Source organism: Trachemys scripta, chromosome 6 (assembly GCF_013100865.1).
Source record: "Trachemys scripta elegans isolate TJP31775 chromosome 6, CAS_Tse_1.0, whole genome shotgun sequence".
NCBI lineage: Eukaryota > Metazoa > Chordata > Testudines > Emydidae > Trachemys > Trachemys scripta.
The window spans coordinates 77,123,726-77,150,961 of NC_048303.1; the positions used below are offsets into that span (position 1 = coordinate 77,123,726).

General features: G+C 40.4%; 1 protein-coding gene across 1 annotated transcript in view; it reads left to right on the plus strand.

Moving 5' to 3' along the window:
- Positions 1–27,236, plus strand: part of SLC27A6 (solute carrier family 27 member 6) — a 65,674-nt gene that overhangs the window by 2,597 nt on the left and 35,841 nt on the right. Inside the window, exons 3-5 of the mRNA XM_034774592.1 lie at positions 4,661–4,867; positions 8,880–9,038; positions 11,656–11,780. Of these exons, the coding sequence (XP_034630483.1) occupies positions 4,661–4,867; positions 8,880–9,038; positions 11,656–11,780 (491 nt within the window). The remainder of the gene's footprint in view (positions 1–4,660; positions 4,868–8,879; positions 9,039–11,655; positions 11,781–27,236) is intronic.

Genomic DNA, 27,236 nt, shown 5'->3' on the forward strand with positions numbered 1-27,236 from the left:
CTTGTGGCACCTTAGAGACTAACAAATTTATTAGAGCATAAGCTTTCGTGGACTACAGCCCACTTCTTCGGATGTGGGCTGTAGTCCACGAAAGCTTATGCTCTAATAAATTTGTTAGTCTCTAAGGTGCCACAAGTACTCCTGTTCTTCTTTTTGCGGATACAGACTAACACGGCTGTTACTCTGAAAACACATAATGACTACAGTGGGTGGGAGATGGTTTTCCTATCCCATTCAAAAAATTTCCTGTTCCTCATCGTGATGAAACTAAATCTTTTCAAAGTTTTAAGAGTGAGACCCCAGAATAGCCAAAAGCTTAGTGATTAAGACGCTTACCTGTGATGAGGGAGACCCTGCAAATGAGGCCAAGTAGGAGCTTGATCTCCCACATCCCAAGTGAGGGCTGTAACCACTTCTTGACTATTCTAAGGTGAGGGCTTTTTCAATCTCTCCTGTTGGGGCTGTTCCACTTTGTATAAATAACTAAGAGAGCCAGACTGGGGGGAGGAGAGACTGACTGCATAGCCTGGTGGAAGACTCTCACCTGGGAGGTGGAAGAAAATGGGTCAGTTTCAATCAGTTAGTAGTTTCTGGCAAAAAAAAAAAAAAGTTTGGTTGAAAAATTCCCGACCATCTCTAATAATGACCTATTGAGTTTACATTTTTTTCTCTTTCACTACCTGTCTTATTCGAAATGTATATAATATCTCAATGTAATAGTTTAAAACAGTTAATCCTGATGGATTGAGGCTCTTTAGTGTTAGAGTGGAAGGAGGAGATTCATGTCTGTGAAACTTCTGCTCACTTACAACCAGATCCCACCACCTTTACTAGTCAGTTAGTCCCTATCGTTTCAATATGGGTAAGATACTACCTAAGATGAGTAAGGGCAGTGAAATCTAATCTTTAAAAGAGCCAAATCATGCAGTCTTACCTAGGCTATGAGCATTTTTGACAAATTGTAACTGCAAATTGTATCCCTTACTGCAGGAAGTTGTATAGAAGCAGTAAGTGTTAACAGCATAGGCATAGTACCAGAGTCACCCCAACTAGCACAGGAAAGTGCTCATTGAACTTTCTGGCACCTGTAATGGCAGCTGAACAGTATTTCCAGCTCTGGCATTGCTTGGGGCTTTCCACTGAGAGAGGGTTGCTTTGTCAGTGGCCCTTGACAACACAGGCTGCTTAGGGGGATATGCAGAATTATATCCCCTAGCTGTTCTGATTATGGCCCCTCTTTGGCCAGTGTTTCCCACTTTTTTCCCCCAGCTTCACTGACTGCCTAGGAGCCTCCTGGCAGAGAGGAAATTGCTGTTGCTTTCTGCCACGGCTGTGTGCCCTTGTGGAAGTCCTGTCGCTATGGCTCCTGAACCCTGGTTTACACTGGCAGAAGTCAAGATAAACTAGGAATGAATTTAGATCCTATTCTGTGAATGTCCTGGAGGAGGGGAGTGAGTGAGATATTTTCAGGTGCTTGTGAATTCAGAACAGCTACTGTGACATACAAGCATCAGGATCCTTAATCAGGTTTTGAAAGGGAAATTGTTTTCTTGATAAAATAGATATTTGATAATAATTGACATTTAACTTGATTATTTAAACTAAATTATAAAAATAAGTATTATGAGACATCCAGAGCAGCACAGAGTTAGACATGCAGGGTGGACTCTTATGGACTGTTCCAAGATGGGATTTGGCTCCCCATTTTGCTTGCTTGCTTCTCCCTTTCCTGGAAACTCACTGGGTCCCCTACCTGGGTCAGTGCTTCCTTCAGATACATCCCAGCGTTTGATCAGTAATAGACATTAAATATTTGTAGTTCCTAAACACATTCTAGAATCTTTTGCACGGTCTTCAATGGCATTTCAAGGGAGCAATGGCAGGCAACATAGATTCTTAGCTACATCTGATGACACCTGCAAGCTTTTACCATAGGTTCTAGAACAATTTTTATAGTGGGGGTGCTGAAAGCCATTGAACCAAACTGTAAACCCCGTATATAATGGAAATAATTTCAAACCAGGAGGTGCTGCCGTATCTCCAGCACCTCTGGCTTTTGCTGAACACAATTTAGCAGGAACAGAGAGAGCCTTTTTGACAGGGAACTAAGTATATGGAGGGAATGAATCTAAAAATGGGGAGTTTGGGACTGGCCTTTTATTGTTAAAAGGATCATTGGTGGCTACCTGGGTTGTCACAGCTTATTTAGTATATACATCAGTGCCCTTCAAATATTTTGTCAGCAATATTTCATAAAACTTTTTGAATGTACCAAGTAAGATTTTGTTCAGTACAAGTTGATCTCATAATCTGATTTCTATCAGTTATTACTGTGGGTTCATATCTGCCTGCCAATAAATACTTGCATTATTTCTTTGTTCGGAAAAATAGAGAAAACCTTTTGTATGACTAGCAATGCAGGAGGCAGTTTAAAGCCAAAAGGTATTTTGTCTATTATTCTAAGGTCACAATTAACAATTATTTATGTATTAAGGTTGGTCACATCATGTCACAAACCTGCTCAATTGTTCATAGGGAAGCAGGAGAGGGGAAAAATAGAGAAAAGGGCGTGGGGAGAGCTCCATCTCCATTAACACATGAATTTTCCCAGGAAAGCTAAGTAGTTAATACATTCTGAATAGACAAACATTATGTAAATAACATATAGGACTGCTATTTACTCTATTATAGTTAAAGATTAGCGCTAATAATAACTCACTGCAAAACAAACCCTAAAGTTTAATAGTACGTTACTAAGAAAAAAATAAACAAATAGAGAAAGCTTAAGTTCACAACCTATGGTTTGCTTTACCATCTGCTTATGTACATGTACCAGGCACCACCAGAAATGCTGTATTGTGTTTCTTCCAAGAGAGCTGTTTATTCTGGAAACATGGGTAATACAAGTGTAAAATGAGCAACAGGCTCTTTAAAAACATCTGGTGGAGAAATTCAGTGTGCATTAAACAATACATCAACATTGGACATAGTCTTGGACCTTTTTACATTTGTATAAGTGCTCTTTGGAGATACAATGGAGAGTTTATCTTCAGCTCACATTGTTCATACATTATCCAGAATTAATCTAAGGTTTCTGGCTCTTTTAATATTAGGAAAATATTTAGCTATTTCCAATTGCCTTTTTTTCCTTCAGGAAATTGCTTATGGTTTTTTGCTGTGCTCTCCTATCTAACCTGGAATCTCTTTCAAGATAACAAATGATTACAAACTGTTCAGATACTGTTCCAAGTTTTTAATACCAGAGTGCAACTGAAAAGTCTCTCTTGTAGAACCAACTCATGGTATTAATATTCAATACTAGGTGAATAAACAAACCTGTACACAGAAACATTAGATTAATTGAGTAATTTTAAGAGTGGAAGCAGTAAATCAAGGATATTTTCAGTCTGGGGCATGATCTTAATTAATTGGAATAACATAAGGAAGATGTGTTTTAGTCTAGGAAGTGGGAACTGCTGCCTTTCTGTCATTCCTGAATCCTAAATGATAGTTTATATTGGACTGTAACTGTGATACTTTTCCCCTTAGAAAGGATTGCCTAATTAGAGGATAGGGTAATCTTATGACCACAGCCCCCTTCTTTCTTGACTTGTCTGCAGTTTAAATATAATTGATATTTTTCAAATACATTAAGAACTCAGTGTAAATTTATTTCTAAGACTACTGCACTGAAAAATAAAAGATCAGAATTATACTTGAAATTATGAGCGACCATAAAATCAGTGACTAATTTCTTAGTGTTCTTTATGCTCAGTAGTCCTAAACACGGGAAAAATAGTTTTCTGTAAATAAGCCAATGCTTTTTTGGCACCAATTACATAAAATTGCAAACATTTCTAGGGATGTGAAACACAAGAGACAATAAATCATGATAGCTGCTCATTTTTTACTTGTAGTCTGTGTATGTTTGGAGAATGGTGACATCTGTTACTGTTTTCTGCCATGCCATTTGCAAGGGGATAATTTTGGGTTAAGCAGACCACTAGAAACACTGCAGTTGTGTCACTAGTGTAGACACTTCCTTCAGCGATGGAAGGGGTTCTTCTGTTGCTGTAGTAAATCCACCTTTCCAAGAGGCAGTTGCTAGGTCAATGGAAGAATCTTCCATAGAGCTCACTATGTCTATACCAGAGCTTAGGTCTACCTAAGTACATTGCACAGGGCGTGACATATTTCAGTCTTGAGCAATATAGTTAAGCCAGCCTAGCTTTGCAATGTAGACCAGGCCAAGTATCCATAACTAAACTGCAGTGCATGAAAGCAGATTATCTTGCCAGATGAAATCTGGAGAGAAACATTAACTGCACTTCTCATCTGAGACGTGACTGTAAACTACCCAAGATTAGGTATGGCCAAGAGATGGTAGTCATTGCTAGTGAGTTTTTATGGAGTGCTGGCTGAAATTTAAAGCATGGGAGTGACAGGAATTGTATGTACCATTGCTTGTCCTTTTCTACATGAAGTCCACCCCACCCCCGGGGCATCAGCACCTGGTTATATTCCTTTACTTTCACTGAGGTGAATCCGTCTCCTTGTATTTTGCTAACACAACTCTAAAACATTGAAAAACTTGCTTTAAGTTTAGCTTTCTGTAAATACATTATAAAATAGGTAACACAATGTTGTTATTGTTTTTAAGATATGCTTGGGACATTAGAGGAAATTCTTCCTAGCCTCCAAAAAGATATTGGTATTTGGGTAATGACAAAAGACTGCACTCTGCCACGTGTTAATACCCTTTTAGACAAACTGGAAGCTGCATCTGAAGACTGTGTACCAGTTAATCTCCGCTCTGCAAACAACCTGAAGTCTTCCGTACTCTACATTTTTACCTCAGGAACAACAGGTACAGCTCTCTTGTGTTTCCATCATTTTCTGAAACTGTATATGAAACCATCAGTTAATTTGTCTGTATCAGACACTCTAAAAGTCTCACCTCAGTCTATAGGAGAAGGTATCAGGAGCTCAAGAAAGGCATTGGTCATTTCCAAGGCTGTTGGCATAGAGGATCCCTCTGACTCCGCATCCCGCAAAGGTAGCACCTTTTCCCCTGCCCAGCTGAATTTCTTAAATCCTGGGGCAGGGCATTATGCCCTTTTATTAAATAACTACTATTATTGGTGCCTGCTAATCAACACTGCAAACATAATACTAATATTTTGTGATTCTATAGTTCTATGGCTGTGTTAATGTGTACATCTAGAACTTTACAACATCCTTTCAAAACAAGTTACTATGCACTTATTATGAAGTGGGTCTTCATTAAGTTGCTTTGAATGCAGGTCACCAAAGAGAGAGAAAATAGGATTAAGTTACTAGCCTTTTAGTTTAGAAACAGATGGCTGGGTTCATTACCATTGCTCCAGTGGCTAAGAAGTTAAGACTTTTAAAAAAATTCTGATCACTGACATAAAAAGCAGCATGGTGGTGTTAGGATAAACAGATTGGTGTTTCTTAATCAACTGAAAACTAACTTGTGGTTTCAGTCATGAGATGTTTTAAAAATAACTTGCATCTTACAACTTGTTTCCCCTGCCCAAGCATAATTATTTTATTGATTTTATTTGCCTCCAAGGAACCATATATTAGTTTATTTTAGAACTAAATTCTATTTATTTTTAAAGTAATTAAAAAAACAGAACTGTTGCAAACATTATTCAGAGATCAGTTATGTTTCAAATAGTGGTGAAAAAATATAGCAGAGCTTGCTACTGTGTATAGACATTTTTATTCTGAATACTCTTAGCTAAATCATGCTATAGACGTCACTAGGTAGTCTATAACATAGTTTCTACAATGTCATTTAAGGCCTCCATATGAAGCTGAAGTGGAAAGATGCAATGCATAGAATTAATCTAATATATTTTAGTTACTTACAGAGGTAAGAAAATTTAAGTGATTGTATGTAGACCATGCATACTGAAACTTTATCTCTTTTAAGTATAATGTGATTACAAAAAGAGCAGTTATTTAGCATGGAAAAAAGTTTAGAGGGAATTGAATCATTATGTTTAAAATCATGTCTCATGCAATCTGATTCATCTAGGGCAAACAAATCCATCCATCCTTTTCATGCTTTCCGATAATACAAGAACACATGATTGCTGATATAATTAATAGTCTAGATTTACTGGCCAAGTTAAAAGGAAATAAAATGTTGTGCAGCTTTTAGTCATCTTATGGAATCCAGAGCCAGGGGAAATCAAAAGCAAAAACCATGGATGGATTTTTCAAAGTGCTAGATTATTTTGATCAATAAAATAATTTTGTGATTATGCATGCTAAAGTAAGAGTGAAGGCTGATTCCTAAAGGAAGGAATCTTTCCCTTACATAAAGCACTGCACAACTAGCTATTGGTAGGTACGATATGGTGGGACCTGAGTGCACAGGTTTGTCTTCCTCTGGAATGTCAAGTAGAGGCCACGGACAGAGCCAGACAGGAGGAAATACTCAATGAACCATTGATCTGATCAGTATGGAAAGTCTTTTGTCCTGCAGTGTATAATTTATTTGTCATCCTTGGAAATGATATGCACTTGTGAGTGGCTCTCACCCCAAATACAGCTTTATAAACTTATTTAGCTTACTTAATATAAACTCCTAATTGGTTTTTAATTTTGTATATTTAAGATTATCAATTTTGCAGTCCTTGCTTGTCTTTTTTGAGTTTAAACAGTGACTGCTGATGGTGCTCCAATGTGAGAACAGCATTTATCCAGGAGCACAAGAAAGAGAAACAAATTCTTCTAGAACTCCTTTTCAGAAGACAAATATCTTGCTGCGTCCCACATCTTCTAAGGAGCCAGCATTTGGGATTGGGGGTGGGAAGCAGAGGCAGGGAAGCCCTTGAATCTTACTGGAGAGAGATGCCATGATATCAATGTCATGTGATGTAGTAAAGAATCACAGAAAGAGCTGATTTCTTCTAACACTGAACAAGGATTAGAAATAAGGAAAATACTGTTTTTAAAGCTTCTGCCTCACTGTAGTGCTTGTGCCTAGAGCTTTCCCCAATCTCCCTCCTACCAGGATCCCTGGTTCAGTTTTAAAGAAACTGTACACATCCTCACATGAATTGCTGTGTGTGGAAAAAACAAAATGAAATGGAGCAAAGGCATGACAGGTGTGATTTCATAAATTTCCACTACAACTTCAACAACCATCCATCCATGAAACTCTCTCTAGAGTACTACCACACCAGCATCAAATTCCTGGACACCATGATCAGCTTCAGCAGTGAAACCCTATAGACAACTATACATAGGAAACACATGGATCATCACACTTATCTTCACACCTCTAGTAACCATCCCCAAACACACCAAGAAATCTGTTTTCTACCAGGCACTCAGATATCCTAGAGTGTGCTCTGAGGCCAGGATCCAGGTACAAACCTTAACACACTTAAAATCCCCTTCATCACACAAGGAAACTCCACCAGAAATGTAGATCACATCATGGAATGGGCCACCCAAATACCCTGACAGAACCTGCTTTAATACAGGAGGGGAAACAAACTTCCCACTGTATAACCCTAGTTGTCACCTAATATCCCATGCTGAAACCCATACAGGGTATCATTAAACGTGCACCTCATACTTGATGGGAACCATATCCTGAAAGAAATATTTCCCAAACTCCTTCTTTTGGCCTTCAAACAGCCCCTAGCCTCACCAAGCTCATCATCAGAAGCATGCTCCCCATACACCAGGACATACCAACTCAAAGCAGTACCATCCCCCACTATAACACTAGATGCAAAACCTGCAGATATGTCTTCACTGTTATGATGATAAATACCCCCCACAACACACCTTTCAAGATCCATGGGTCCTACACATGCCTATCACACCAATGTGGTGTACCTCATCCAGTGCACTAACTGCCTTAATAACTATGTGGGTGAACCCAGACAATCTACACTCTTGAAGGAACTCTCACAGAAAAATAAGATTAAAAACATGGGTGAACACTTTTCACAAAGTGATCACTGCATATCTGACCTCTCAGTCCTCATCCTCTAAGGAAAGGGAACTTAATTTCATAACTCTGCTAGACACCAAAAATCATGGACTTAGTAAAGACACTGGATCTGTTCTACCCTTGTATTTAGCTGTGACACTCTGGGCATGTCTACGCTTAAAACGCTGCATCGACGCAGCTGTGCCACTGTAGTGCTTTAACGAAGATGCTCTTAGTCAATGAAAGAGAGCTCTCCTCTTCAGCTTCGTTAATCCACTTCCCCGAGAGGCAGTAGCTATGTTGACGGGAGAAGTTCTCCCGCCGACCTAGTGCTGTCTACGCAGGGGGCTAGATTGGTGTAACTACATCGCTCAGGGGTGTGGATTTTTCACACCGCTGAGCAAACGTAGTTATACCAATATAGGTCTGTAGATAGACAAGAACTCTGGTTACCTTTCCCAGACCTGAAGCAGAGCTCTGCGTAAACCCGAAAACTTGTCTCTTTCACCAACAGAAGTTGGTCCAATAAAAGATATTGCCTCACCTACCTTGTCTATTTTGACTATACATCAGGCCTGGAGCTCCTTCATATTTTTTCACATTCTGGACCATCTGTTGTTGAATCAGATGACCCAGTATGCAGTGAGTTTATGCACCTATGATCTGCTGCATATTTCTTACTTCTATAGGACCAACAGATATAGTGCCACATTAAACTTGCAAACAAGTTCTTAGATGTCTGTGTAGTTAAGTGGCTAGCTGAAAAATTGGCTCTAGAATATAGAAAGGTATTAGTATTATTGAAGTTCTTAACAGACTGGATACTCATGTAATCAACAAAAGTGAATTTTGACCTCTCTGTAATGTATAGTTTTATGTCTTTTTTTCATTTTAGGTCTACCAAAAGCTGCAGTTATCAGTCATCTGCAGATTCTAAAAGGAGCTGCTGGATTATGGGCATTTGGTGCTACTGCAGATGACACTGTTTATATAACTCTCCCTCTTTACCACAGTGCAGCTTCTCTCCTTGGCATTGGTGGATGTATTGAATTGGGTAGGCTCACTTTATTTTATAGCATTGTTGATTTGAAGAGGGGATTAATTTAGAACTGCATTAAAACACAGTGCAGAATCATTGCTATCAGTGGGGTTAATTAAACTTGTCTTCTTATATCTGCCTTTCTAAGCCAAAAAAGAAATGAATCTGGAAATAATTTTTACCAGTTTTGTGATTTAGTTGATTAGTGGGTTTGTTTGTTTGTTTTTTTGTTTTGTTAAGAAACTGTAGAAAGGTCCATATCCATTTTTCTTTTAGAAAATTGGGTAAAATTCTGTTCATCCACTTTGTTTGTTTGTTTGTTTTTGACATTAGGGTAACAGAGTAGCAGGCCCTTAAATGAAATTGGGCTCAGTGCCCCTGTTGCAGTCCAGGTGTACCTGAGTTTAGTGTAATGAGGAAGGTGGGGCGGCCCCTGGGAGTTATAAATGAGAGTTCAGAGGTTTGAGAAGGGAATTCAGAACTCAGAACGCGGAGAGGAAGCTTAGAAGGAGAGTTCAGAGCCCAGAATTTAAGAGGAGAGCGTCTAGAGTCCTGAGAATAAAGAGCTCACAGAGGAAGAACAGAGCTGGGCTTTGAGCTTCAGGGAGGAGATGCCCCTGAAGGATGAAACCGTGTGAGTTCCTGGTTTAAGCAGTGAACCCAGAAGATCAGGCTGGTGAAAGTTTAAGGCAGGAAGGCAGTTGGAGTCACCTACATACTTCTCCAGGCTAGAGAGCCATAACCAGAGAAGGCTGAAGGCTGCGAGCAATAAAGGGAGATGCTGAGCTGGACAGCTGAAGCCAGAGGGCCAGAGAGGGATGAAGGCTGGGGAATGAGGGAGAGACAACCCTGCTAATATCTCTAGGCAAGAGCTGGCACCCTATCTGGGAAGAAAATAGGGTAGATAAACGTCCAGGTTGAGGTGAGGTGCGGTGAGAGATGCCAGAGCTGTACCTGGGAGCTGGGCTGAAGCATGATGAGGGATGTCAGAGCTACACTTAATGTTGGACTGTTGGATCTAATCTACTGTTTGGACTGTACTGAGGGATTCTGGTTTATGGTAGTGGGACTTTTGGTCATAAATTAACATCCTCCCCCACCCCCCCAGGCTATTTATACATTGCGAAAACTGTATTGAGTTTGAGGAATCAAGAGGGGAAAGTAAGGCAGTGGGCCACTTGCAGGGCTTCCTTGGATCCAAGAGGAGGAGGCCACACATTTACAGGGTAACAACTCCCAAAACAGGCTGTTCTTTTTAAAGTCTTAAACTTGCTATAGGCTTAGAGTTAAGGAGACCCATAACTCTGTAGAATGGTACTATTCTCATGTGTAAAGTTAGGCACATGTTTAACTGTCTGCAGACTGTGTAAACACACCAGCATGAGTACTGCTGGAGCTCTGTGACTGGTATAGATTAAAAGTGTTTTTTTTTTTTTTTTTTTTTAAGATTTAAAATATTTGAAAATAAATTTACAGCATTGAAAATTGTTGGACTTTATGCACTTAAATTGCATTGTCTCTTAGCATTGACTATAGAATATACATTTTATTGTGACTCTGTTTGTCGTAATACACAGGAAACCCATGGATCACCACACCAAATACCCTGACGGAACTTGCTTTAAATACGGGGGGGAACCTTCCACTGTATAACCCTAATTGTCACCTAATACTCCTCACTGAAACAGGGTATCATTAAATTAATGTGGACAGTCAGGGCAAAGGTTTGCCATAGGGTGAAGTGTAGCTTAGAGGTAGACAGGAGATTATATTCAGTGGACTATGGATCTGATTCAGTATGGGGAATCCTTTGTTCTTTCTGTGTATAATTATTCTACATGTATCTCGGTGATGGGATATCTTTTCCTGTTGTCTATTGATCTTCATGTTAGAAATGTTCTACCCCAAATTTCTGAATTTTGTCTTGCCTTGTGCAAAATACAGCAAAGGTAGTGCATCTATTTTAGAAAACCTACATCTAATTTCATGAAATTGGAATGAATAATATTTAGCATTTGTGTGACTATATAGTAGATATTATAATGCCTTCCTCAACCTTATTCCTCAGTTTTCCCATCTGTTAGTTAAAGTGCACAGAAGGGATCAATGCTGAATCACGATTAAAACTGATGAAGTTGGGTCACTGGTAATACTTGTGCTTTTGTCTTTATATGTTTGGGGAGAGAATGATAATAACATCTTATGAGTTTGGGAGCAATTTAGGACTTCGGTGCTCGTCCAGGGGCATTACTGCAGTGCGTAGCTAAAAGGCAAAATGTAGTTTTTCCATAAAGCAATCTATGTACACAAAATTATATTCCTTTGCCTCAGAGGAAAAAGAAACATCTTTTGTTCTGGGCTTTTGTGCTCCTTAATTTTGTATTGCACTTAAATGCCACGTATTAGGTACTAGTTTAAAAAAAATAAAATAAAATAAACCCGAATACTGACACATTCCACTGTAATGGACAAGGTCTATGATTTTAGACCCATCAGTAAAACAAACACATGAGATTTGATTCAAATACAAATGAGTCAAAGTTCTTACCTTTACATGACTGTATGGTACCTGTAGCAGCATTCTAGTCAAGTTCACATAACCAGTGTTTCCTGTTTTTATTTTCTTAATAAGGTGCAACTTGTGTCTTAAGAAAGAAATTCTCATGTAGTCAGTTCTGGAGTGACTGCAAAAAGTACAATGTGACTGTTATCCAGTATATCGGAGAACTTTGTCGTTATCTTTGCAATCAACCTGTGGTAAGTGGAATTAAAATAATGGTTATCCTAGCATTTGGTTATTTGCTAAACTTTACTTGCATGCTAACTGTTTTAGCTATATTTACATTAAAAGGGAAATGTGAACAGTAATTTAAAAGAAAAAAAAAATGTCCTCTCCACCCCTCTTTCTGATGCATCCTTGGCTGCCAATAGATTCGTGCTGGGAATACTGAACTGGCACCAAGGAGTTGATATTTTTAAAGATGTAAGGGGGAAAATGTTCAATGAGACAGAAAACTGAATCAGTTTTATTTTATTTGGAAAAGAAAATGTTCGTGCTAAAACTTTAGCAAAGGGTAAGTCTAGAGTACCTACATTAGCATTCATGCATTTTCAGAGTCTTGGTTCTTGTGATCAGCTTAAATAGACACTATCAAGTTTTGTAGACTTACCTACTTTTGGCCCTATTAGCTTTATTTTGGCTTGCGGAACAAGCATGCACATAGGCCATCCCTCTGCTCTGTTCTTGAAGGTTTTATAGGGGGTCAATACAGTTCAAAAGCTCAAGAGAAAATCGTTTTAAGTTTCTATTAATTTAGTTTGCCCTTCAGACTTTTCAGCCTTAAGAGTGCAGACCAATGTGTCTACACCTTCTAGAGATACACATGGAGGGAAGAGGGAGCCTCTCCCTCCTCCTGTCCTTATGCAGCAGTTGGGCAAAATGGGAGTTCTTGATCTCTGTGACTGCAAGGTCCCTACAGGGAGGTGTTACCATCTGCGCTAACCTCCACAAAGGGGAAGAACCATGAATTGGCTAGCAGAGTGAACACACTACTCCCAGGTCTGGAAGCCATCGTGTCTGAGCTCCAAGTGGGGCAGAGTAGTGACTATCCACAATCCAGCCCCGTATCTTTAGCACATTGGTGACTAACCAAAACGTCCAGCTGTGTAGAAACTGAAACACTTAGCAAAGTTAAGTCCTCAGCAGTATCTCAGCTATAAGTAATATATAAATATTATGTCCAAAAATTCAAGTACACTTGACATAATATAGGAAACCATTTGTTAGCATCTACTAGCAATATTAGGTTTGCACTCTATTGTGTACATAACTCCTATTAGCTCTCATGAATTACATATGTAGTTAAAAGCTGATATAGCATTTTAGCTGGAAGCTGCATTCAGTGGTTGTATTAAAATCAGGGCATTACATTATGCATGTCTAAAAAGAACTTTCTGATTTGCTTAAACAGAGAGCAAAAGAAGGAAGACCCAAATATTTAAAATTAAAAATGCATGTTCAAGTCAGGGATTTTGACTGAGATGTACAAAAAGTGTACATCTGGGTTCATTATTTGATATCTGGATAATAAAGTTGGGGATGGATTCTTTCTTCTTTGTAGCTGTAAAATGCTATCAAAGCATAACAGTAGTTTATATCCTCTTTCACAGGTGTAAATGAATATATAAGGTGTCTGGCAATGGGGGTGGAGGGTGAAAGGGCTTGAGGGTATCCTACAGGGAGGAATTCCCAAATGCTCCTTCCTGAGACCAAAGGGTTTTTTTTTTTTTTTTTTTCTTTTGGTGGGTGGCAGCATTTACCAAGCCAAGGTCAGAGAAAAACTGTAATCTTGGGAGTTTAATGCAAGCCTGGAGTGGCAAGTATTAATTTTTAAAATTCTTGCAGGGCCCCCACCTTCTGTACTCAAACTGACAGAGTGGGGATTCAGCCTTGACAGCCTTTTGTGCCCTTGAAAATCTCCTCCTTGTCATGCAAGAATTTATTTTAAATTGTTCTTGGGACTCCAAAAAAATATATACAATTAGTAAATTTCCCTGTCATTTTGTGGATTTTGTTTAGCAACTTAGATTTTAAGAAAATATGGTGAGATATTTATTAATATTAACTCCTCCAAATTAACATGAAAACTCCTTTCTAATCCAGTCATCTGTCAGTGATCTTCCAAAATAATCAGCACTGACTTCAACAGTAGTTTCTGTTAACAGGAGAAGAATGTGAGCCAAGATTATTTTTCAGCACTATTAACAATTTACTTCTAGGGCCCAATCCAGTGCCCACTGAAGTTACTGGAAAGACTCTCTCATTAACTTCAATAGGCATTGGATCAGACACTTTAGTTTTCACTTAGCTTTGCTACAATGAGTAGCAAAGGCTATAGTAACTCAAAATAAATAATAATAAGGATATCTCCGTATATTATTATCTCCTAGAACTGGAAGGAACCCTAAAGGTCATAGAGTCCAGCCCCCTGCCTTCACTAGCAGGACCAAGAACTGATTTTGCCCCAGATCCCTAAGTGGCCTCCTCAAGGATTGAAGGGAACCTTTGGGGTCTGATGTAACCTCTGAATAGTACAGGAGTGTTGGCCTATAAATTGACGCTGTTGTTTCACTTTGGAAAGTCAAAATCTGAAGAAATGACTACACTGTGTTTGAAAACCCATGGTAGCAAGTCTGAGAGCCTGGTTCTACAGATTCAGGCTTGTGCTGTGGTGCTAAAAACTGCTGTGTAGACACTCAGTCTTGGTCTTCAGAGCCCAAGCTCCAGCCTGAGCCATAATGACTACACTAATGTTTTTAGCACCTGTAGATCCGTCTCTGACACTTGCGGCCCCAGGTTTTAAAATGCAATGTGCACATACTATGAGAGCCAGATTTTGGTTCGTGATCTGACTGCACTTCAGCGGTACAAAGCGGCTCTAAAGCTAGTGGAGCCAACCTCCTGAAGGTTTGAGTGGTGTAGATTATATTTGAATTGGAAAAGCTTCAGAAAAGGGCAACAAAAATGATTAGGGGTATGGAATGGCTGCCATATGAGGAGAGATTAATGAGAGTGGGACTTTTCAGCTTGGAAAAGAGAACTATGTGGGGATATGATACAGGTCTATAAAATCATGACTGGTGTGGAGAAAGTAAATAAGTGTTATTTACTCCTTCTCATAACACAGGAACTAGGGGTCACCTAATGAAATTAATTGGCAGTAGGTTTAAAACAAACAAAAGGAAATATTTTTTTTACACAATGCACAGTCAGCCTGTGGAACTCCTTGCCAGAGGATGTTGTGAAGGCCAAGACTATAAAAGGGTTCAAAACAGAACTAGATAAGTTCATGGAGGAATAGGTCCATCAGTGGCTATTAGCCAGGATGGGCAGGGATGGTGTCCCTAGCCTCTGTTGGATCACTTGATGATTATCTGTTCTGTTCATTCCCTTTGGGGCACCTGGCATTTGTTGCTGTTGGAAGACCGGATACTGGGCTAGATGGACCTTTGGTCTGACCTAGTATGGCCATTCTTATGTTAGAACCACTGTTCCAGCTCCTACTCCACTCCTCCCTCCTGTATGCCAGCACAGATGATGTTCCTGGGGAAAAGGTGGCATGGTCTGGGAGTCCTCTGGCCAGCACTTCCCAGCTGCCAGAATGGTATGAGATGGAAATGGTAGTGTCTTATATCCACTTCACACAAATGCAAATGATTACACAGGATGCAGTACACTGGACAATTGGGCACAAGACTATACTGGAAGTCAAACCTACCAAGAAGGTCACCATGTAAAGCTGGTTCCTCTTTACTGCATGCTCTTCTGTTTCTCACTCACCCCACTCCTTGCCTGGTTTACAAGTTCAGCAACTATCCTCTCAGCCAGTTAAGTTCCCCTCTCTCCATCCCTCAGTTGCTTGACTTTGCTGAAGAGTGCTGCTTGATTTTATTTCATTTTACTTTACACCTCCTGTGTCATAAATAGGCAGTGGTAGATTTATTTTCATAGACAAAAATAGGCACAGCCAAGTCTTTTCTTATTCTTTAAATAATCTATGATCATTGCAAGCTCCATGGAGCCTTAGTTTTTTAAAATTAATTTTAGTGATAAAGTTTCTTTCCTCGTATGGAATTTGACACAACAATAATAACTACACTGAGGAGAGACTACACTTTTTAGGACTGCATTTCCCATCTCTGTATCGATATGAACTCACACTTCCATTAAATAGCTCCTACCAGCATATGGGCATACATGTCTAATTCCTTGGCCCTGGCACATCCTAAACTCTTCCTACCACTGTACCATTTACTTAATTTGTAGGTCAGATAAAGAAAATCCTAACACTTATCTTCAAAGAGTTAACCTTATAAACTGAATCAGTTCTAAAGTTTTAGATTGTAGTTGGAAGAAAACCTGTAATAGTTTACCATGTCAGAACTGGAGGAGAAACATGTTCATACACATAAATAATATGAGTAAAAACCTGTTACTCCATGTAGAGATACATTCATTAATATTTTCCAAGTGAGTGAAATTGTTTACCGTGTCATCTGTTTCACTAGCAAGTACTATTATTAAAAAAAATAAAATAAAAATCTTAGCACCGGTAGAAATCTGGCTTGCATAAGGAAAAAATTCTGTGTTGGTATCATGTGGGTTAAAGGAACAAGGTTGTCATTGCTGTATGTGAAAGGCCTCCTAATTAACCCCTATTTAACATCTATCACATCTGGTAATACTAAATTAAAAATAACCACAGCTGGGTGAAAATCTTTGAAATTTGCAGTTACAGGAGATGGCCTATAGGCACCAATGGGACCCATAGTAAACTAGGAGCTTTTCCTCTTCACTTGCTCATAGGTATAATCTGGAAGCCCAAGAATCCAATCTTGAGGACTCACTGCCCTGTCTTTTGAGGCTGTTGAAATCATTTTGGTTTGAGTACTAGTAGGGATCCCTGGAACTGAGATGTAAACAGGCAGGACTCATTGATGATCTCCATCCTGTGAAGCTGTTGTTATGCTGTGTGTGTGTTTTTTTTTTTTTTAATTTTTGAAGATTTGTTTTTTCTTGATGTCTTTTCTCTAGCATCAACTCTTGTGAACAAACCTTTTCTCAGCTCCAACCTTTTGACTTGCTGCTGCCTTCTCACGCATCTGCAACAACTCTTGCAGTGAGAGCTTTCCTGTGCCCTAGTCTGTATGCAGTGCTTTAGCAACCTGCAGACCTGTGAAAGGCCACCTGTTACCAGAATGCCTCAGTCACCAGCTCTCCCTTCTCCACTCAAGGGAGCTTAGCTACAATGCAGCTTTTGCTAGAGTTCCTAATCAGTTATTGTCTATGCAGCTTTGTTGTTCCAAGTTCCCCTTTCAGCCTCTTCATCTCCTCAATAGAAGTGTATTTTAGCAAATGCAGCAGAGAGCGGTATCTGTATTAATGTACTAATATGGATACTTTAATGAAAAAGGTTAGTCATAAAACTAATAAGTGTTCTTCCTGTCAGGCTCCTTTGAAAGCCTCTTTGTTGAAAGGGCTAAGTGCTTTGATAAATCTCAGAATGGAGTATGGTATAGGTCAGCTACCGCCTCCCATTTCCCCTGTAGGTTTTGAGATTACTTTTACAGACCAAGTTGATATTCCTTCCCTAGTAAGTTCTCCCCATGGCCAAGGCTTAGAGTATGCAAAGCCTATATAACGAATTTTCAGGTTTTTTTCTCAGCCTTGATGTTATGAGTTATTTAAATGATATTTTGACTAGTGGAGCTCTTGTACTGTTGCTAGGTAAAAGAGGTCATTCCATTATCCACTGGCACTGTCTCCTGGGTTAAATCCCTACCCAGGGCCGGCTCCAGGCACCAGCCGAGCAAGCTCGTGCTTGGGGCGGCAGATTGTACGAGGCGGCATTCGGCACAATCCTAGGGCGGCGGGGCCGCTTTTTTTTTTTTTTTTTTCCCACTCCGGCTGCCCTGTAGGGGGCGGCGGTGCAGAGGAGGGGAGCGCCCTGCAGGGCAGCCCGCGTCCTTCCTTCCCAGCCGACCGCGACGTGCAGCCGTCCCGGCAGGCGGCTCGGCGGTTGGGGCTGCTGACAGCGCCCCCACTGAAGCCCTGGCTGCCCCCTTCTCTCTCTTCCCCCGCTAGCCGGGGTACCAGCGCAGGGAGTCCCCCTGCACCCTGGCTCCGGCCGCGCCACAAGTGTTTTTTTTTTTTTTTTTTTTGGCTTGGGGCGGCAAAAAAGCCAGAGCCGGCCTTGTCCCTACCTTACTTCAAACCCCCAACATTTATTAATTTAGAATTCTTGTATTTTCAGTACTAAAATGAGACCTGTAGATATTGGCTAAGTTTTCATCTAGATCTCTGCTTCACAACAGTCTAACTAGAAGAAATGTATGGCTAATGACCCTGGACATTGACAGTATGTCTACATGTCTAACAGCAGTGAGTCTGAGCCTGGGTCTACAGAATTGGGCTTGCACTACGGTGCTAAAAATAGCCGTACAGATGTTCAGTCTCTGGCTGAAACTTGGGCCTGGTCCCCACTAAGCCCCCACTTCGGACTAAGGTACGCAAATTCAGCTATGTTAATAACGTAGCTGAATTCCAAGTACCTTAGTCCAAACTTACTGCGGGTCCAGACGCGGCAGGGAGGCTCCCCCGTCGATGCCGCGTACTCCTTTCGCCGAGCTGGAGTACCGGCGTCGACGGCGAGCACTTCTGGGATCAATCCCAGAACATCGATTGCCTGCCGCCGGACCCTCCGGTAAGTGTAGACGTACCCTTGGGCTCTGAAGCTTGTGGAGTGTTTCAGAGCCTGAGTCTGAGCTGACGCCCAAATGTCTACACAGTGATTTTTAGCATTGTAGTGCAAGTCTGAGCTGTAGACCCAGCCTCTGAGATTCAGTGCTCTAGGTGCTTTTTTTTTTTTTTTTTTTTTTTTTTTGTGTAGACGTATCCGGGCTGGACTTTAAGATCCAGTTTGACCCAGGCTCCTTTCAATGGGATTAAATTCTCTGTAATCTTTTTAGAAAAGATGCTCAAGGATAAATTTCATAAGGATTAAAACTATTCTGCTTTGGAACCATGAGTCAGAAGGGAAAGGCAAGTAAGTTAATGCTGACAGGATCAGCATTCATTTCCCTGCTGAAAATCCAAATGTTGAAGTGGAGAAGAACATACAGTGGACAGACATCTTTGAGATAACACTCCTTGCCACTCAGAAGAAGAAAGAAAGAATGGGTGGACAGCGCTTCCTCATTCTGTGCAAATCCACTTGCTATGAAGGTATGACATGGACCTATGTTAGACAAAGTAATAACACAAGAACAGGAATGAATGTCTCACTTTTGTCCAGTAGTATTGGAACAGTTTTTATAGTGGGGGTGCTGAAGGTGGAAATCATGTATTTGGGTTATTACTTTAAGCTAGGGGGTGCAACAGCACCCTTAGTTCCAGTACCTATGCTTTCATCTGCAAATTTAGTAGAAGTTTGGCCAGTATCTTGCAGTTTAAAGTTTTGAGGGTTGTTGTGTTTTATATATAAAATGTGTGTGATTACAACATAGCATGGCCTTGAGAATAGGTGAGTATCACAGTTACAAGGCTTGCTGCACCTCTGTTACCTTTCTGGTCTCTGTGTACACTCCCTCAGATCTTAGGTAAAGACAGGAGACCTATCTCAGGGGTGTTTTACAATCTGTTTTCAACACTTAAGATGCCTTTCCTTTTTTTATCCCTCTGTGTGTTTCTCTCTAAATACAAAGCCCTTTTCCTAATTGCACCTTTTGGTGCAGTAGGATATAGACAGCCCTTGCAGATTGTCTCCTTGTGGCTCCCTGGCTCTGTTCTCTCCCCACCTGGCACCCAGCAGAAGAACTGGGAATGGGAGTGGTTGGTACTCCATCTATTATTCGTTGCTAATGTAATGGCCCATAGAGGGTTGTTACAGCCCTGAGACTGCTGAGTTGCACCAGAACCAAAATTCACAAGACAGCTTAAAGACATCTTTGCTTCCCTCCCACTCATCATTTCCTGCACCGAAAGTAGGAAAGGTAGAACAGAGAATCCAGTCTCTTGGGTTTTTAATGCAGATGTTAAGTAAGATTTTATATTACTACAGTCATGTAGTTCCTTCCACACTCATTTAAGCTCCTGTTGATTATAGATGATAGTCTCATAAGAAAGGCCGTACCGGGTCAGACCGAAGGTCCATCTAGCCCAGTATCCTGTCTACCGACAGTGGCCAATGCCAGGTGCCCCAGAGGGAGTGAACCTAACAGGCAATGATCAAGTGATCTCTCTCCTGCCATTCATCTCCACCCTCTGACAAACAGAGGCTAGGGACACCATTCCTTACCCGTCCTGGCTAATAGCCATTAATGGACTTAACCACCATGAATTTATCCAGTTCTCTTTTAAACGCTGTTATAGTCCTAGCCTTCACAACCTTCTCAGGTAAGGAGTTCCACAAGTTGACTGTGCGCTGCGTGAAGAAGAACTTCCTTTTATTTGTTTTAAACCTGCTGCCTATTAATTTCATTTGATGACCCCTAGTTCTTGTATTATGGGAATAAGTAAATAACTTTTCCTTATTCACTTTCTCCACATCACTCATGATTTTATATACCTCTATCATATCCTCCCTTAGTCTCCTCTTTTCCAAGCTGAAGAGTCCTAGCCTCTTTAATCTCTCCTCATATGGGACCCGTTCCAAACCCTTAATCATTTTAGTTGCCCTTTTCTGAACCTTTTCTAGTGCCAGTATATCTTTTTTGAGATGAGGAGACCACATCTGTATGCAGTATTCGAGATGAGGGTGTACCATCGATTTATATAAGGGCAATATCAGTCTTATTCTCTATCCCCTTTTTAATGATTCCTAAACATCCTGTTTGCTTTTTTGACCGCCTCTGCACACTGCGTGGACATTTTCAGAGAACTATCCACGATGACTCCAAGATCTTTTTCCTGACTTGTGGCTAAATTAGCCCCCATCATATTGTATGTATAGTTGGGGTTATTTTTTCCAATGTGCATTACTTTACATTTATCTACATTAAATTTCATTTGCCACCTTGTTGCCCAATCACTTAGTTTTGTGAGATCTTTTTGAAGTTCTTCACAGTCTGCTTTGGACTTAACTATCTTTAGCAGTTTAGTATCATCTGCAAACTTTGACACCTCACTCTTTACCCCTTTTTCTAGATCATTTATGAATAAGTTGAATAGGATCGGTCCGAGGACTGACCCTTGGGGAACACCACTAGTTACCCCTCTCCATTCTGAGAATTTACCATTTATCCCTACCCTTTGTTCCCTGTCTTTTAACCAGTTCTCAATCCATGAAAGGACCTTCCCTTTTATCCCATGGCAGCTTAATTTACATAAGAGCCTTTGGTGAGGGACCTTGTCAAAGGCTTTCTGGAAATCTAAGTACACTATGTCCACTGGATCCCACTTGTCCACATGTTCGTTGACCCCTTCAAAGAATTCTAATAGATTAGTAAGACACGATTTCCCTTTACAGAAACCATGTTGACTATTGCTCAACAGTTTGTTTTTCTATGTGTCGGACAATTTTATTCTTAACTATTGTTTCGACTAATTTGCCCAGTACAGATGTTAGACTTACCGGTCTGTAATTGCCGGGATCACCTCTAGAGCCCTTTTTAAATATTGGCATTACATTAGCTATCTTCCAGTCATTGGGTACAGAAGCCGATTTAAAGGACAGGTTACAAACCTTAGTTAACAGTTCCGCAACTTCACATTTGAGTTCTTTCAGAACTCTTGGGTGAATGCCATCTGGTCCCGGTGACTTGTTAATGTTAAGTTTATCAATTAATTCCAAAACCTCCTCTAGTGACACTTCAATCCATGACAGTTCCTCAGATTTGTCACCTACAAAAGCCAGCTCAAGTTTGGGAATCTCCCTAACATCCTCAGCCGTGAAGACTGAAGCAAAGAATCCATTTAGTTTCTCCGCAATGACTTTATAGTCTTTAAGCACTCCTTTTGTATCTCGATCATCAAGGGGCCCCACTGGTTGTTTAGCAGGCTTCCTGCTTCTGATGTACTTAAAAAACAGTTACATTAAATACCAGCAAATATCATATGATTAAAGGAACTTTGCCAAAGGCTCTCAAGAGACATCCAGCTATTTGGTATATGTGCATGCTTTCTTGTTATTACTACTTTAAAAAAAAATAGTAGATTAAGGCCAGAATGGACCATTATGATAATCTAGTCTGCCCTCCTGTATAACACAGGCCATAGAACTCATTTGTTGCATTTTTGCCTTGAATTATATTGTAGGCTTTCTGCCGCAAGGACTTCATCTATTTGTGTCTTTATTAGATCCAGACTGTGGCCTGTAGGTACTGCCCATAATACCAGTAATTAACATTCCTAAAGTTATTAATCTATTCAGCCTCTTACAATACCCTATGAGATGGAGTAATATTACCACATTTTATAGGTGAAGAAATAGAGGTATGGACTGGTACAAAATACCTTGTCCTATAGTCAAAAGTCAATGGCTGACTCAGAACACTCGACTTCTAGTTCTGTACTTTTACCTCTAGAGTATACTCCCTCTCTAACAATTTAATGTGAACAGAATATCATAAGAACCAGGTACTTGTGTACTAATTGTAGTTCTGTATCTTTGATCTATAATCATTTACTCTTCAATATGATACAAAGTCTTTAGAAGGAATACAAATATTAAGAGTAATTTTACAGATTGCTGGGAGATAATTTTCCAAACCATGGGCCCATTTCTACAATCCTTACTCATCAGAAGAGTCCTATTGAAGCCAGGCTTGGGACTGAGTTTTAAGTTACTATCGAAAAATATCGGATTTAAGAGCACAGTTAGAGAACAAAATCTTTTACGGCAATAGCTCTATACATCAAGAATATACTCAGCAGACAGTAACATCTGGTGGTATAGCATAGAATTTAAAACATTAATGCATATAGTGTGGGTTTGCATGATTTCTGTAAAGCTACCTTGTAAATACAAGAATGTAAATCTCATGTGATCTATCCTTCGCATTTTAGGATTCACAGACATCTCTTTTAGCAAGTACAAGGGATGATGATTAATTCCTGACCCTATTAGTAATGCTAACATTAATAAAATGGTAGTTTACAATGTTTTTGACCTAAATAACTTGTCATGAAAGCAAAAGTGAACAACTTGCATTAACACTCCTTTAGTTCTACTAATAAAAGACTTCTTGATATTATAATTGAAAATATTTGGATGAAATTGAAGAGGCTAGATGCACTGATTTATAGCATTTGAGGATCCAGACTGACTTCAGTCTAGATTTTTGGAAGGATGATGGTTTACACCAGTTTAAGATTAGTCCCAAGATGTTGTATGTCTGTATGTGGTGGAATTCTGGAAACTCCCATAAAATTCTGGAAAACTGTACATGGTTTCAAGGCCAGATTTAGGGTCAGGCAACCCAGGTCACTGCCTGGGGTACCAGGCTCAGAGTGCTGTAAGGTATTCAGAAGTTTAACAAATAGAGGAGGTGCCATTTGGTCTAGGGCTGGGCCTGCATGGGTTGGGGAAAGAGAGGGTGGAAAGAAAAACACACCTGTGCTGGAGCATATTGTGGGATTGTAGCACAAACCATTTGTGGCCAGCTATTTCCTTCTGTGAACTGGAATAACACCTTTTGCCTCTCCACTCTCTCTGATCAGGAGCTCCCACCCATTGGATCTGTGAGTGTGGCTTCAATGGCCTATGCCTACCTCAATCCAGCATTTCCTGCTACACTGGCCCATTCAGAGCTGACATGAAGTCAACTTCATTAGCATGCAGGAATTCTCCAGTTGCTCCACCTGCACTCCATGCCCACAGAATGTCTCCAGGAAGCTTTTGTGGCATAGAGGGTCCTCCCTTAATGGGTTATTGTCACCATCATGCACTTGACTAAATTACAAGCCTTGTAACTTCAACAATGAAATCTAATTGAAGTGCGTGGAGCTGGACTGCAGGGATGGTTGAATGGATTGCTTTTAGGACAGCCCCCACTTTTAGGAAAGGTCACTGTCCAGCACTGGGCTTTGGTACCTCCATGTGACTCCTTTATGCCTTTGCAGGAATTTCTAGATACTACAGAAAAACATTTCCTGAAATCTAGCAGCCCTGTCTTGTACTGTTGATGGCATTAAAGTTGCAGCCACAAAGGGCTGTCTACACTACTGCGGTAAATCGATCTAACTTACGCTACTTCAGTTATGTGAATAATGTAACTGAAGTTGACATCGTTAGATCCACTTACTGTGGTGGCTACGCTGTGCTGTGTCAATGGGAGAGCATCTCCCGTCAACTTCCTTTACGGTTCTCTGGGAGATGGAGTATACAAATTGATGGGAGAGTGCTCTCCCATCGAATTAGCGTGTCAGACCTGCTAAATCGACACTCGCTGCATCAATTGCAGCAGTGCCAATCTACTGGTAAGTGCAGACATGGCCAAAGAGACATTGGACCAGATCCCCAGCAGTATCTGTGTTTCTTCTCCTCCTGAGAATCTGCCTGTGCAGGAGAGATCCTCTGGGGCTTAGATGCACTGAGTTTAGGGCCACTTTATATTGGAGCAGTGCAAAGCAGCCATAATGAGGCTGAGGATCAAGACCACTGATTCCACTATTGAGACTGGATTTGCCTGGTGGAAATAAGAACAGAGCCAGGTCCCTTGTGTGGAATTGTTCTTCAGCATACCATCAACAAATTTGTCTTTGTTCCTGAAAAGTATAAATGGAAACAGTTACCTGTATGTAACTTGATCTCTAAAGAGTGTCAATTTCCCTTGGCTTATGAATGAGCCATTCAATCTATGTATACTTTTTTCTCTCTCTCTCTCTGTCTTCTGTTCATTGTTGAACAAATGATCTCAGTGAAAGGAGTTCTTTGTTTTGTTTTCAGTAGGATGTTACCAGAATTCTTTACATTTGAATGACTGAGAAATCAATGACCTCAGCAAGGGGTAACTGTAGTTCAGCAACTGACACATTAATTTCAGTGTAGCAATGAAACCGAAAGAAAAATAACCAATTCTAAAATAGTTGCTATTTTAAATCAAATAGACTTATCTATTTCAATTTTATAGCATTCAGAGTGTGAATAGTTTTCTAGAAGCAAAATGACTCACAAAGCTTTACTGAAATTCAAGATGGCATTTAAACACTTTTTTTCAAAGTATATTGGTAGTCACAAGCTCTTCAGTATTTGGTAAATTTAAAATACATCTAAAACCTCATTGCATCTCTCAAATGTATGAAAGTCTATATTACGGTATGTGATATGATATCCAAATTTGACAGTCAGGCATTCATTGCATCATTGCTGTATTTAGACACTATTGTTGCTGGTAACACCCTCCATCAGCTCCATCATGCTGAATAATGCATCACATGTTGAAACAAGATCACAGAGCTGCAGGGCTGGGAAAAGAGCAAAGTTGTATGTGACTTTATAGAAATGGTGGTTACATAATTCTTACTGCAATGAGGTCACCGAGCAGTAGGGAAAGGTAAAAACATGGATGTGGTAAAAGCAAACTAGAACAGATTAATGGAACAGGGATTGTAACAGGATGATGGATGCTTTAGATACTTGCATGGTAAGAGATGCCAACATGTATGAAATGTGGATTTATTTCTGGTTCATTATTAGTTTTGGGAACCCCACTTCAAAGACGTTGCTCTTCCTTCATAGTGAGTTATCCATTCTTAAAGGGCATTGAGGAGGGGAGGGACGGGGTGAGAAGAGAAGAAAAATGTGCACTTTTGACACACACAGTGGAATATAATTTCCACAGTTCAAAAAGGAAATTCAGAGTTTACTTGAAATGTGTACTGAAATACTCATTTTCTGCACCAAAGTGTTCTGAGGTCTAACAATGGAGCTCCATATAACATGCATGTCAAGAGCTCGAAATTGCCTCCCTGTTTTCTAAAGCAGCCAATGTTAGTGGTGTTGTCTGACCCCAGTTCATCACTTCTTGAGAATGCAGCAATGCATTAGATTTTGATTTATTTGTCTATAAAGAGTATTATAGGTGAAGCTGGTATGATTAAGGCGGTCTTACACTTCCCACGATAAGATCTTATTTTCAATTGCTTAAAACATTGCCAAACTTCAACTGTCTGGGCTGAAATTTTACATGCCATATGTCCGCCTCAGTCTGACTTTAATTTCAGCCAAAATACTCCAGCCATTTCCAAGATCAAGCTGGGGAGGGAATACATTGTTTGACCCATGTTAAAAAAAAATTCTGGTGACCTTTTCTTTGAACAGTGGTAGGGCTCCTGTGCTTTGAAGTACTGAGTTGAAATTTAAGTGGAGTCTGACCGTTTGCTGTGCCCATGAAAATGTGCCTAAATTTGATGAATTTACAAGTCTGGAAAAAAAATGCAGTTTGCACATGCTTAGAGACTACTTTGATTTAACAGCTAAAATCTAGAGAAGACTCTGTTCTCACTGAACGTGCTCGAGCCTCTCACAGCTCCTAGTGCTGACCAGACTCCGGAGGCATCATGCCTACAGAGCAACTGAGCATGCTCCAGCTCAGGGCCTCAACTGGATGCTCCAAGCCATGGTCAGGCTTGCACTGAAAATGAGAGCCAGGAGCTTGATCTCTCCTGTGCTCACGATGACTCCCTTGGTGGCACCCAGCAGTGTGGATGAGGGATTTGCTGCTTCCAAAAAACTAGTACACCCCAGTTTACTAGATCCACCTGGGATCACTGCTCCTTGTAACATACAGCACTTAAATATGTTTATAGTGAAATCAAATAAAAGTTTGTTTAATGATAAACAAATAAAGAGGGGAGGGTCCCAGAGCCCAGGCTCCAGTCCAAGCCTGAATGTCTACGCAGCAGGGTGTAGCTCTGTAGCCTGAGCCCCCCAACCCTGAGTCAGCTGACCCAGGCCAGTCATAGCCATGCCATAGGTCTTTTATTCCAGGGTAGACATATCCCAAGTCTCCAATACATTCTTTGTATGACTATAATTGTTGCAAGTATCAGAGGGGTAGCCGTGTTAGTCTGAATCTGTAAAAAGCAACAGAGGGTCCTGTGGCACCTTTGAGACTAACAGAAGTATTGGGAGCATAAGCTTTCGTGGGTAAGAACCTCACTTCTTCAGATGCAAGTAATGGAAATCTCCAGAGGCAGGTATAAATCAGTGTGGAGATAACGAGGTTAGCTCAATCAGGGAGGGTGAGGTGCTCTGCTAGCAGTTGAGGTGTGAACACCAAGGGAGGAGAAACTGCTTCTGTAGTTGGATAGCCATTCACAGTCTTTGTTTAATCCTGATCTGATGATGTCAAATTTGCAAATGAACTGGAGCTCAGCAGTTTCTCTTTGGAGTCTGGTCCTGAAGTTTTTTTGCTGTAAGATGGCTACCTTTACATCTGCTATTGTGTGGCCAGGGAGGTTGAAGTGTTCTCCTACAGGTTTTTGTATATTGCCATTCCTGATATCTGACTTGTGTCCATTTATCCTCTTGCGTAGTGACTGTCCAGTTTGGCCAATGTACATAGCAGAGGGGCATTGCTGGCATATGATGGCATACATAACATTGGTGGACGTGCAGGTGAATGAGCCGGTGATGTTGTAGCTGATCTGGTTAGGTCCTGTGATGGTGTTGCTGGTGTAGATATGTGGGCAGAGTTGGCATTGAGTTTTGT